This window comes from Vulpes lagopus, chromosome 21 (assembly GCF_018345385.1).
Source record: "Vulpes lagopus strain Blue_001 chromosome 21, ASM1834538v1, whole genome shotgun sequence".
In the NCBI taxonomy this organism is placed as follows: domain Eukaryota; kingdom Metazoa; phylum Chordata; class Mammalia; order Carnivora; family Canidae; genus Vulpes; species Vulpes lagopus.
In genome coordinates, this window is record NC_054844.1 from 42,128,233 (window position 1) to 42,140,738 (window position 12,506).

Sequence of the window (12,506 nt, forward strand, 5' to 3'; positions counted from 1 at the left end):
TCGAGAGCCTCACAGCCTTTGGAGACAACCCCCGCCTTGGTCGGCCGTGGGACTTGGGGCAGCTCCCTGACATGCTCCCAAGCCTCCCCTCCTCCCTGGAATGAAGGCTTGTCCTAGCCACAGCTCTGGCACCCGGTGGGCACCTCGCGCCAGCGGGCCATCGGGCCATCATGCCGCAGCCATCCCGACTCGCTTCGCTTCTCGGGGGCAGGAATGTTCCCAGATTGATGAGCCCGTGACTAAGGATGTAAGGCTAAAGCCACGGGCCCTGGAATCCTCGCTGCTGTGTGATCTCGGACAAGTGACTTCGGTTTCATTTCTCTATCGAGGGCGATACCTGCCTCATGAAGTTCCTGGGGTGGGGGGGGGGCGGCGTTACTACATCTGAAGCCTTGGCCCTTACCTGGCACAGAGTAAGCCTCAGTACCTGCTAGCCTAGCGCTCAGTACCTGCTGGCTTTCATCTTGGCTTCCTGTTAGGGTTAGGACTCAAGGGTTGGCCCCTGCCCTGCCTCGGGAGATACGACTTCCTTGCTTATTCCCGTGAGTTCTCTAGTTTTGGAAATCAGCATCTTACAGACCGATAGGTCTTGTGCATGTCCATCTGGGGAACAGGCTCACAGTCTGAGAGAATAGAGGAATGGTGTGAGAGCAAGAGTGAAAACGTAAATAAAATAAGCAAGGGTGGTTGCTTTCATTCCTAAAGATATTATTTGGTTGGTAGAAACCAGAGGAAAAGAAGAGTGAGCTGATGAAATTCATTTTATTGAAATATATTTTTTAACAGATTTTATTTATTTGAGAGAGGGAGAGAGAGAACATGAGCGGGGGATCAGGCAGAGGGGGAAGCTGACTCCCCACTGAGCAGGGAACCGGAAGGACAACAGGGAGCTTGGTCCCAGGACCCTGAGATCCTGACCTGAGCCAAAGGCAGATGCTTAACCAAGTGAACCAGTTCCACCCAGGAACCCCTATTTAAATATATTTTTCAAGGCACAGTAGTTATCAGTGAGAAACAAAAAAGCCCATGTGTGGGAAAAGTACCAAGCCAGCCAAGAAAGGCAAAGAAAGTAACACGTAGGCAAGAGGTATAGGAAAGTTAAGACACAGGTCAGCCTGGCCTGCTCCCACATATCCAAGAGAAAAGGAGGTTCAAATCCTTAGGGTTAGATTCCAAAGGTGGATAATTGCTTGCATGTACTGAGAAGCTCATCATGAATCACAGGAAAGGTTGAGATTTCTTGTTATCTGGCTAATCTCCCCCATAGCATATTCCGTTATGTACTGAAGATTGTCTTGACCAGACCGCAGACTCTGGAGGCCATCCAGCCCAGGGACTCTACTGAAATGCCATGTTGCCTTCACAATTTGATAGTTAATCACTCATAAGTGATTTGAGTGATTCCTCTTTTTCTTTTTAAGATTTATTTATTCATTATAGACAGAGAGAGAGAGAGAGAGAGAGAGGCAGAAACACAGGCAGAGGGAGAAGCAGGCTCCATGCGGGGAGCCTGACGTGGGACTTGATCCCAGGTCTCCAGGATCACGCCCCGGGCCAAAGGCAGGCGCCAAACTGCTGAGCCACCCAGGGATCCCCGTGATTCCTCTTTAAATGTAACCTTTAAGGGACCCCTGGGTGGCTCAGCAGTTTGGCGCCTGCCTTTGGCTCAGGACATGACTCCAGGGTCCTGAGATCGAGTCCTGCATCAGGTTCCCCACAGGGAGCCAACTTCTCCCTCTGCCTGTGTCTCTGCCTCTCTGTGTGTCTCTCATGAATAAATAAAATCTTAAAAAAAATTAACCTTAAAATGTTTGTTGATACATGATTTTACCCCTGTATGTACTTACCATTCATTTAAAAAGTGTAAATATGCAAAAAACAAGATCCAATGTGTATTTGCTCAGCACCTAATTTAGCATAAAATCGCAGTGCTGGAAGCTGGAGTGTGTTTTGTTCTTTGGTGTATCCTGTATATCCTGGTTGTGTCACGTTTCCAGTGTTCTCTAGATATCTCACCAGCCTGTCAGTTTTGTCCTTCGAATTGCTGGAAGGCAGGGCCTGGGTGACGTTCTTGCAATTAATTTTATATAGAGATGCGTACAGATGATGAGTGGAGCCTTACCAGCGGTGAACTAGTGGTGTGAACTAGTGGTGTTCCCCAAGGATTGAATCCTAAACTTCACAAACTTTTATCAACAGACCTCAGGGGCCGCAGGGCAGGGAAGAAGAGATACTCATCTCTGCCCAATTTATTGGCTTCTAGCCCTTTCTTGTGTTGCTGCCAGGATGGCAATTTTCTAAATCCTAGCCTTTCCCCGGGACAATTTTACCATTTTGTAAATCAGGGTAAACAACTTGGTACCTAGCCAGGACTATCTACCCTAAATAAGCAAAATTATGTGCCCAACATACTGGCTCCTTCCCCTGCCTTCCTGGAAGGTCCAGGAGGGCCATATGCAAATGAAGCATCAATCTCACAATTTAGTAAATATCTCCACTTTTTTTTTTTAAGATTTTATTTATTTATTCATGAGAGACACACGGAGAGAGAAGCAGAGACACAGGGAGAGGGAGAAGCAGGCTCCACGCAGGGAGCCTGATGTGGGACTCGATCCAGGGTCTCCAGGCTCACGCCCTGGGCCAAAGGCGCTAAACTGCGGAGCCACCGGGGCTGCCCAATATCTCCACGTCTGTGGTGCCTCTGTTGCAGCAATTACGTCCCATGCTTGTCTCCCCCATCAGACTGTAAGTCCCTAGAAGACCTTGCTGGCACACTCATTTCCTAGGAGGGAAGCCCTGGAGAGAAAAGGCTTGAATTGGATTTTGCTGGATGAACGAACGTGGGAGGGGCGATTCTAAGAAGGTCATGGAAGGCCTTGGACATCTAGGGGCCTGTACTCCTAGCATTTCCCCCACCCCGCCAATACCCCTGGACTATCACTCCTGGCCACGATTCTGAGTGCCACGGGAATGGGATGCCTCACGGGAGAGGTATGAAAATATGGGCAGTAGGGCTTTTATGGGGGGCATGCCTATTTCTCCGTTTCAGCCATAGAAATCTTTTGAAGGCTTTAAAATAAGATTAGATTTTAGGAGAATGACTCCTGCATACAAACATTTATTTCCAGCTCCCTAACAGACACATCTACTGGAAAGTCCTGCAAGTTCTCAAGCTCCCTGTATCCAATATTTGTACGGGGCACCCAATAAACTCTGTAGAAAGTGTATCATTTGATCAATTTTGACACAGGTATGTACTCATTAAACAATCACCATAACATTACGAATATTTCCGTCTCTCTACAAGTTTCCTTGTGTTTCTTTGTAATCTGCCTTCCTCACCACCACCCCCTCCCAGCACCACCACGGGTCTGTCATCGTAGAAACACTACGTGCCTCTCTGTAAACCGAGCCAGCCACATCCTCCAGGGAATCTGGATCTGGAAAGGACACAGAAGCAGAAGGTGGTGGAAGCTGAGTCTTGCCTGGAGGCCAGTCCACACGTTCCTGCGACAGCCATCCGTGGGCTGGTTCCTGTCCTTTCCTGTTCTTTCAGTTCGATGAGCTGCCTCATTTCCTTCCAACATATTCTCTATTGCTTAATCACGGCAGTTTGTTGTTTGCAACCCAAGAACCCACGCGCATGATGCCCTCCCTCCTGTTACCATCTTGAGAATGGCACCACCAAAGCCTACTCTCTCCAGCCTCACCCAGAGCGCTTCTTTGCAACTTCAGTCAGGCCTCCGCTTCTAACCCATGGACTAAATCCTGCCCTCTGCTCCCTGCTCGATAGTCGGTCTCCATAAAGTTCTTTTTTCCTCATCATTACTTCTCTAGTACCTAGTTTGGTGCTCGGTGTGGTGTGCAGTAGGTACTAATAAACGCTTGCTGAATGCTCAAGTGTGACGTCGTCCGTAACCCCAGAAACAAAAGCAAAGATGGATGAGCATTTGCATGTGTGTGTTTATTGGGGTGGCAGGACTTCAAAGTGAGTTTTTAATGTTTTCACAGAAATAAATGATGGATTCTAAATTCCACGCCATTTCCATTATATTATTATACTTTGTACCCTTTCCCTTCACATGGAGTTCCATGTGTCCTTCCATCCTGCTCAGATACTTATTCACGCCACGCAGCAGATTGTAAACACTAGCTACAGCTCTAAAATGTAACCCCTCACTGGGGGAATTTGCTTATTAGCTGAAAGTGGGGGCCGGGGTCAGGCAGGAAAGCACGTAGGTGGAGGAAAGGAGCCTGTGGCCCCTGGCATCATTCCCACGGGGGCTGGGTGTCACGGATGGGACTAAAGCTTTCTGAACGTGGGGTAGAATCAGTAACATCCTAAGTAGAGGACAGGGTTCTGGGCTGAAACAACTCCCTGTGTCTAAAAAAAACCCCAAAAAACAAAAAACCACCCCATCCATACACAGTCAGAATAACACTTTATTTAACAATCTGAAAATCTGTTCTTTTGGCTCTAAGTGACTGGTAAGTCAAAGATTTGTTCACTGTCCCCTGAGTACGAGTGGTAGGTAATGTGTATGTGGATGTGTCTCTATCTACAGATGCTTATGCTTTTTACAGTCATTTTAGGCCCGCTTTACTTAATAATATATAAAGTCTTCTTATTCTAACAGTGCTATAAAGCCTGAATTAAATATTCCCGGAATCTAATAGTTTCTTCTTCCAAGCCTGCCACCCTCCCTCCCCTAAGTCGGCTCCTCAGCCTCCATTAATGCTAGATCTTTAGAGACCACCAGCATTCATATGGCTGGAGAACCTAAAACTGAATGCTAGATCTTAAGTCCCTCCGACCTATATACCCTCCAGCTGAGGGGCTTCTCTGGGGAGGGGTGTGTAGGGGTCTTGGCAGTTCCTCTTCAGAGGTAGTCAGTTTGAACTGCAGATACCTGAAAAGTAAAAGTGACTGGGTTAGATGCTGACCTGCCCTCCCACCAACCACTGGGGGAAGGGGCTCATTTTGCTCCTGTGGAATTATATTTCTTTATTTTTATTTATCTATTTGAGAGAGAAAGAGAGAAAGCACGAGCAGGGGGATGGGCAGAGGGAGAAGCAGGCTCCCCACTGAGCAGGGAGCTTGAGTAGGAGCTCGATCCCAGGACCCTGGGATCATGACCTGAGCTGAGGGCAGATGCTTAACCACCGGAGACACCCAGGTGGCCCTCGAAGGATATTTCCTGTGAGGCACTGGCCGCTATTGAGAGGGTCAGCGAGAAACTGGTTGTTGGAATTACTGTCAAGACTTGTTGCGGCCGTTGTTCATGGACGGTTTAGGAGGATTCACAGGAGCAACTTCTTTTTCATCTTAGTAGCAGAAATTGTTGCCCTCTTAAGGAATGGGATTATGAATTGTGTGAACTCACCAGGTTTGTCTCTTCCTGGATGTCAGGAAGCATGGAACCAACTTTGTGGTCCATCCTCAGTAATTTTATTTTATAGAACGTGTTTTTGTATTCACCTAATTCAGGGCTCTGTTCTATGTCACTGTTGCTAATGTATTTCTGAGTATATTTTGTGTGTGTATTTACCTTTCTGTGCACCTTTTATATATTTTAACTCCAGTGTTTTTTTTAAGAGAGAGAGTGCATGCAAGGAGGGGAGGGGCAGAGGGAGAGAGAGAATCTTTAAAAAATTTTTTTAAATTTATTTATGATAGTCACACACACAGAGAAAGAGAGGCAGAGACACAGGCAGAGAGAGACGCAGGCTCCATGCAGGGAGCCCGACGTGGGATTCAATCCCGGGTCTCCAGGATCGCGCCCTGGGCCAAAGGCAGGCGCCAAACCGCTGCGCCACCCAGGGACCCAGAGAGAGAGAATCTTAAGCATGCTTCGTGCCCAGGGAGGAGCCTGACATGGGGCTGGATGTCATGACTCTGAGACCATGACCTGAGCCGAAATCAAGAGTCCAATGCTTAGCCAACTGAGCCATTCAGGCGCCCCACTTAACTCCTTTTTGAAGTAAGTTCGGATGAAAATATTTAGGAGGTAAGGCTATGGTGAGAGGTCAAGAGGTCAAGGTTCAAGGAAATGGGCACAGAGACCACGAAGTCCCAGATTACTCCTGGTTCCCCTGGTTCCCGCCTGCTTGACTTTGCCCTGAGGATGTTGCTCACTGCCGGGTTCCCCTTGTAGCCCATGCAGCCACACCTCTGTCCACCCGCATTGCCCAGTGTTACCACTCATCCCATTCTCTGTGTTATCTGGCCTCCTTACCTCTTCCTGAGGCTCGCTTGCCGTGACATTGCTGTCTTCTGGAACTGCAGAGACATGAAGCTGAAGATCTTGGCTCTACAAAAAGAAGAGTTCTCCCAGTGAGACTCAACCTCCCCAGTCTCTCGGCTTAGAAGGGTCTTCTGTGCCTTTCACTTTACGAGGGTCACAGACAACGCAAAGGGCAAACATACGGTGCTGGTTTACTACGGCCTGAGAGTATCAGGGAAGGCTTTCCCGTCATCCTCTGTCACACATCAAGAGACCAAGATTCAAAGGGTCAAATAACCTGCTGGGACAGGAAACCAGGTCTTTGGACTCCCATTGTTTCCATGATCAGATACTGTATGATCTGTGTGACACGCATCTGTATATAAATCTCTGTGGGAGTCCGTGAAGGTATAAATATAGGTGTTAAAACCACTACCTACCACTTTTAGACTAACCCTCCTCTAGAACGCACTACAGCTCTCACACTGGGATGGTCCTAAGCTATGACGGTTAGGAAAGGCAAATGGTATGATGGCTTCTTGGGGAAAAATTCTGGGTCCTGAGATGGGAACCCAAGATGTGGAAAGCCCTGTCTAGGAACTGTTAAGCCATGGGAAGCCTCTGGTACTCTAAGGCTTAGAATGAATTTATTTTTTAATTGAAATTTAATGCACACACTATAAAATTCACTCTCTCAAGAACCAGAACCAACTGCTAACAGTAGGAAACAGCCATTTGTAATTCTGTTTCTACTTTAAGTTCCTCCTTATTCCCGCTTCCAGTTCTAGGCTATGAACGGCCCCCAAAGGTAATACCGCCTCCCGCAAAGTTATGATCCTTTCAGAGAACCTCCATTATCTCTCAGGTGGTTCAAATGCTGAGCAAGTACAGATTTTCTCAGTTTTCTTTTTATTTACTGGTTTTTAAATGTGATAATGTCCATAATTCTGCTTGGGGGCAAACTATGACTTATAGCGCGTCTGTGAGGGAAGTGAACAGATCTTGCAGGACATAATAGGGCCTCAAAAGATTGATGACATTGAGAGGCTAGGATCGAAGATGCTCTAGCTGCTTAATTCCATAGGAAAAATACATCTCCTTTAGCTGATGACCAAGCAATTCCAAAGGAGAGGCTGAGGCTAAGGAAACACTGTAAATCTAAAAAATAATGAGGTGGCTTCAGGGTGGAAGAGGTTGCGTCCTGTATCTCTTTCCCAAGGAGGACAGTGTTACTAGCCTGTTCCTCAAAAATAGACAATATCTTGGCCCCTAGAATCTCCCCTTCAGTAAGATTACGCCCAAGAGGCAAACAGGTTTTATCCACCAGAGCCAGACGAAAGGCCACTCTTTGGCTGACCCTATACTAAAATCATATAAAGTATTACAAAGTCAAATTTAAGTTAATTTTGAATTTTCCATACTGTTGAATTGTTCTTTTTAGTGCGGAAAAGTGAAAAGTGGCTACCCTGTTTACCCACACCCCCTGCATATTTCTCCCAGCTGGGAGAGCTTCCTCATCCCGGAAGCCGACAGAGGGAAGATGCTTTATGTCTGGCTCTGTACCTCATGTGACTCAAGATTGACAGGGTACTAGTGTTGACTTAGATGTCAGTACCTCAGGGGAGTCCGCGGAGGTGAGCTTATTGTTCTCTTCTTTGTCCTCGATCTTCTTTGTCGTGTCAGACTCTGAAAAATCCTGCGGACCAAAGTGGACAATGTAGGAGAGAGCACCACACCTTCACACCCTGGATGCCACCCTGGGCCCTTTGTCTGTGTTGGCTGTGGTACCCCGGTACCCGCATGGTACCCAAGTCCAGGGAACAGGAGGCCCTCGACGTAGCCTGGTCAGCCTTTGGTGAGGCATCGGCGGTCACAGGGTGCTGTGAACTGAGGGGCATCAGAAGTCTCAGACTCCCAGATATCCACATGGCTCATGCCCCGGCCTCCTTCACTGCCCAAATATCCCCTCTGACCACTCTGTTTAAAACTACAATTTTGCTTTCACTCCCTGTACCTTCCTCTACTTAATTTTTTCTCTTCTCTTCCCCTACTTATCTTTTATCTCTTATAATTTATCTCTTATCATCACTAAATTGTCATTTTACTTATTTATGGTTTCTTGCCTATCTCCTTTATTCCTCCCAACCCTCACCCACTAGAATATAAGATGCAGGAAGGCAGAGAATTTTGTTTTGTTCATTGTAGTATCCCACCTCCTAGAAAAGTGCCTGGCACATAGCAGGGGCTCAGTAATTATGCAATTAATGAATCAATCAGTCAGTTAATCAATCTTGGTGCCATCTAGTTAGATGTTTCACCATAATCTTCTGTATAATGATCTGACAGGGGATCATATATCCTTAGCTTTTAACAGCAAGGAAGGAGGGCTATTTCTCAAGGTGGCCTATGCTATTTTTGTTTTTGGAAGTCCCTGTGTCCCCTTTTCCCTAGATTTAAAATTGGTTTTCTTTTTTTTTTTTTAACTTTTTTTAAAAAAGATTTTGTTTATTTATTCATGAGAGATACACACACACACACACAGAGAGAGAGAGAGAGAGAGAGAGAGAGAAGAGAGAGAGAAAAGCAGAGACACAGGCAGGGGGAGAAGGAGGCTCCATTCGGGGAGCCCGATGTGGGACTCGATCCGGGTCTCCAGGATCAGGCCCTGGGCCAAAGGTGGCGCTAAACCACTGAGCCACCTGCGCTGCCCTAAAATTTTTTTTTATATCATTTTTTAACAGAGTTAACTGCTGAAAGTTCCTTTTATATTGATCCAAAATGTACTTGAAAAAAAAATCTTTACGTAGTTCTGCTTTCATGAATGTTAAATAAGTCAAACCTCTCTCCTATATGATAAGACTTTCCATGTAATTTGAATAGAACATGACCTGATTTCCAGATCCTTCACGGAACTGGCTGCTCTCCAGTGGATCTCTGTCTCTATTCTAACACAATCCTTTCTCATCATTTCCTCACCTTCTATCCCTTTTGCTTTACTTTCCCCTGTGAGTTCCTTCTTCTATACCTCTCTCATTGAAGAAGTTGTACCTTGGAAATTTGCAGGTGCCATTTTGCTTACCATAGTCACAAGTGTGACAAACTGAAATGAGACTCTCCTTCCCATCCCCCACTAAAAAAAAGTAAAGTTTGTTTAAGTTCGGGATGCCAGTTGTAGATTCTTTATATCAGAACTCCCAGAAATTGGAGCAAAGGAAAGAAATTAGCAAGAATCTGCTCATAATAATAATATTAGAGAAAAGCCCTTTGCAGAAGTCAACTACCCTAAGAGTACAGGTCACTGGATTAGTTGCTATGAATATGTGAAACAATCCCCATAACCAAAAAAGGTGTCCAAGAATATCCTTGAAACGGCCATCTACTGACATAAGATCTTATCAGTTGGGGCAAGCTGACTATAGGAAAGATGATCTCCATGAAGGTTATTAAAGGGACTAAAGACTCAACCAGATCCAATCTCACCTCAGATATCTTCGAGGTAGGGGAAGTACAAAGTTCTTCTGGATTCAGACTGTTGATGTTTTCCTTTTCTCTGGCCTCGGGAGTTCTTACTGGCTTCTCTGGTGGCTGTGGGTCCAGTGAAGCATCTAAGGAGGTCCTGGGACTGGTAGGTGTACCCTGCTCAGAGGCTAGAGGGCTGGAGGGTATGTTCCCTGAAGAGAGCCTGGGGCTGGGAGTGGCTCTGGGTGGAGGGGGCCTATTTGGAGGTGCCGAGGTCCTCTGGATGGAGGCTCTCTTCTTTGGTTGTTCAGATCCTTCACTTGAGGTGCGGGTTCGGAGGACTACTTCTGGGAGAGACGAGGGCTGCTCTGAAGGGACAAGGGCCCTGCCTGGTGATGGAGCTGGGGAGCAAGGGAGAACTTCCTCCTGGGACTTGCTGCCCTCAACGGTGGCAGAGGACTGGGCCTGCTTGGGGCCATTGCAAGCTGGCAGAGGCTCTTCCTCCTCAGAGGAGCTGGCTTCAGACTCTTCCCCCTCAATTTCCTTGTCTTTTAAGGGCTCTTGAATCTCAGATTCATCTTCTCCCTGGGCCGGATCAGATGCCAGCTCTTCTTCACTTGCTGATGAGGAGTCCCTATCACTCTTCAGAGAAAGCGCAGAGGGACTGGTAGGTGAGGTCAGGGGGCTGGGGGCTTCAGATGTGCGAACTGGGGAAGAGATGACTAAAGAGCGCCTGCTGCTGGTGAAACAGAAAGAGCATTCAAGATTCAGAAGGGCTAAAAACTAGAAGCAACCCCAACACACCCCCAAATAAATAAAGATGTGAACACATAGTAATAAAATGGAACAAAGCAATGGAAGTTATGAGAAGGGTTGTATATACTTTGCAATAATGCTTCTATTATAAAGCGAAAAAGAGGCTATACAATTTTATCCATATCACAATCTCAATTACGTAAAAATATATAAAGAAAACAAGACTGGAAAGAAACACTGCAAAACACTGATAAAATCGTTTCTCTGCGGGACACATTCTACGGGTGACATACAGCTGATCCTTGAGGAGTCTCTATTTGCAAATTCACCTACTCCCTAAAATCTATTTGCGACTCCAAAATTAATACTCCTGATGCTTCTGCAGCCAGTCATGGACATATGCGAGCTTTGAAAAATGAGTGCCCAACGAGCATTTTACAAGAAGGGTCTAACAAGGCAATCATCTGCCTTGGTTCAGCTCTCGCACTGCAAATGTGTCCTTTTGGCCATGTTTTTCACATCGTTGTGCTTTTTGTTTGTGATTTTGCTGTGTAAAATGGCCTCCAAGTATAGTGCTAAAGTGCTTCGAACTAGAAGACTGTGATGTTAGACATGTTAGAGAAGCTTTACTCAGGCATGAGTTGTGGTGCTGTTGGCTAGGAGCTCAATATGAAGGAGTCAACAACGTGTATTACTTCTTTATTTAGAGGGAGGGAGAGCAAGGGCAAGTTGGGGGAGAAGCAGAGGGAGATGGAGAATCTCAAGCAGATTCCACACTAAGCTCAGAGCCCAATGTGGGGCTTGATCCCACAACCCTGAGATCATGACCTGAGCTGAAACCAAGAGAGTCGATGCTTAACTGACTGGGCCACACAGGTGCACCAGCAATGTGTATTAAATAAAGTGTCTTCAAACAGAAACACACACGAGACTGGGTGATGGAAACGCTGGGAGCTGGAGCTCACAGGAACCTAACTCTGGGTTTCCCTTAGCAACAATGGTTCAGTATTCACTAATTCGGTGCTCACCGTGACTCTACTGAACACCACTGAGCCATACAGGCGTCCCAAGTGATCACATTCTTAAGGACCACTGAATTGTGTATGTTTAACCAGCATAAAGAAAGTATGAACAACACACACACACACACACACACAGAGAAAAAGTAAGCCCTGTAGGTTAAGAACATATTTGCAGAGAATATCATTAAAGCATTACTATCCAGAATACACACACAAAAAATACCTCCTATAGATGAAATTTTTAAAACAAGGTAAGCGGGTTCCCCAGGTGGCTCAGCGGTTGAGCACCTGCCTTCAGCCCAGGGCCTGATCCTGGAGTCCCGGGATCGAGTCCCAAGTCGGGCTCCCTGCCTGGAGCCTGCTTCTCTCTCTGCCTGTTTCTCTGCCTCTCTCTATCTCTGTGTCTCTCATGGATAAATAAATAAATAAAATAAAATAAAAATAAAAAAGGGTAAGCAATCTAAATGAAAAATGTGAAAACAATGATAAATAGGCAAGTCACAGAAAGGAACATTAAATGGCCAATAACATGAAAAGCTGTGCCAGCTAACTAGCCACCGTGGAGATATGAATTAAAATTGCAAAAAATTCCATTTCTCCATTCCATACTCATTAGTTTGGAAAAATTAGTAAGTCTGATAATGTTACAGGTAGCAAAAATATGGAGCAATGGGGGCTTTTGTTTACTGCTGGTGGGTTATAAGTTAGAATGGTCACTTTGGAGAGCCCTTTGAAAATGACAATGCCTGGTAAGGCTGAAGAGGCCCAAATGCACAGACTATGACTCAGCAGCTCCACTCCCAATATACACCCTAAGGAAACTCCTGGTAATGCTCACAGGAGAAATGTAAAATGTGTCCATTGCAGCTTATTTGTAATAGCAAGAAACTGGAAAACAACCCAAATATCTATGAGCAGGAGGACAGATAAATAAATTGTGGACTAGCCAAACAACAGCATCCAGAACAGTTATAGAAAGGGAAGACCAGAGCTAGCAACATTAGCAGCCGGATAAATGAACCTCACAAACAATACGAAGAGAACG

The 12,506-nt window shown here is 46.0% G+C and overlaps 1 protein-coding gene across 2 annotated transcripts in view; it reads right to left on the bottom strand.

Moving 5' to 3' along the window:
• Positions 1 to 3,943: 3,943 nt before the first annotated feature.
• Positions 3,944 to 12,506, bottom strand: part of BIN2 (bridging integrator 2) — a 32,995-nt gene continuing 24,432 nt past the window's right edge. Inside the window, exons 10-13 of one of the 2 annotated variants that reach the window (XM_041736837.1) lie at positions 9,705 to 10,419; positions 7,840 to 7,920; positions 6,237 to 6,311; positions 3,944 to 4,910 (exon numbers count right to left, since the gene is read on the bottom strand). In XM_041736837.1, coding sequence (XP_041592771.1) covers positions 4,881 to 4,910; positions 6,237 to 6,311; positions 7,840 to 7,920; positions 9,705 to 10,419 — 901 coding nt within the window. In that variant the 3' untranslated portion in view covers positions 3,944 to 4,880. Of the gene's footprint in view, positions 4,911 to 6,236; positions 6,312 to 7,839; positions 7,921 to 9,704; positions 10,423 to 12,506 lie in introns of both variants that reach the window. The other variant, XM_041736836.1, reaches the window with a different exon arrangement.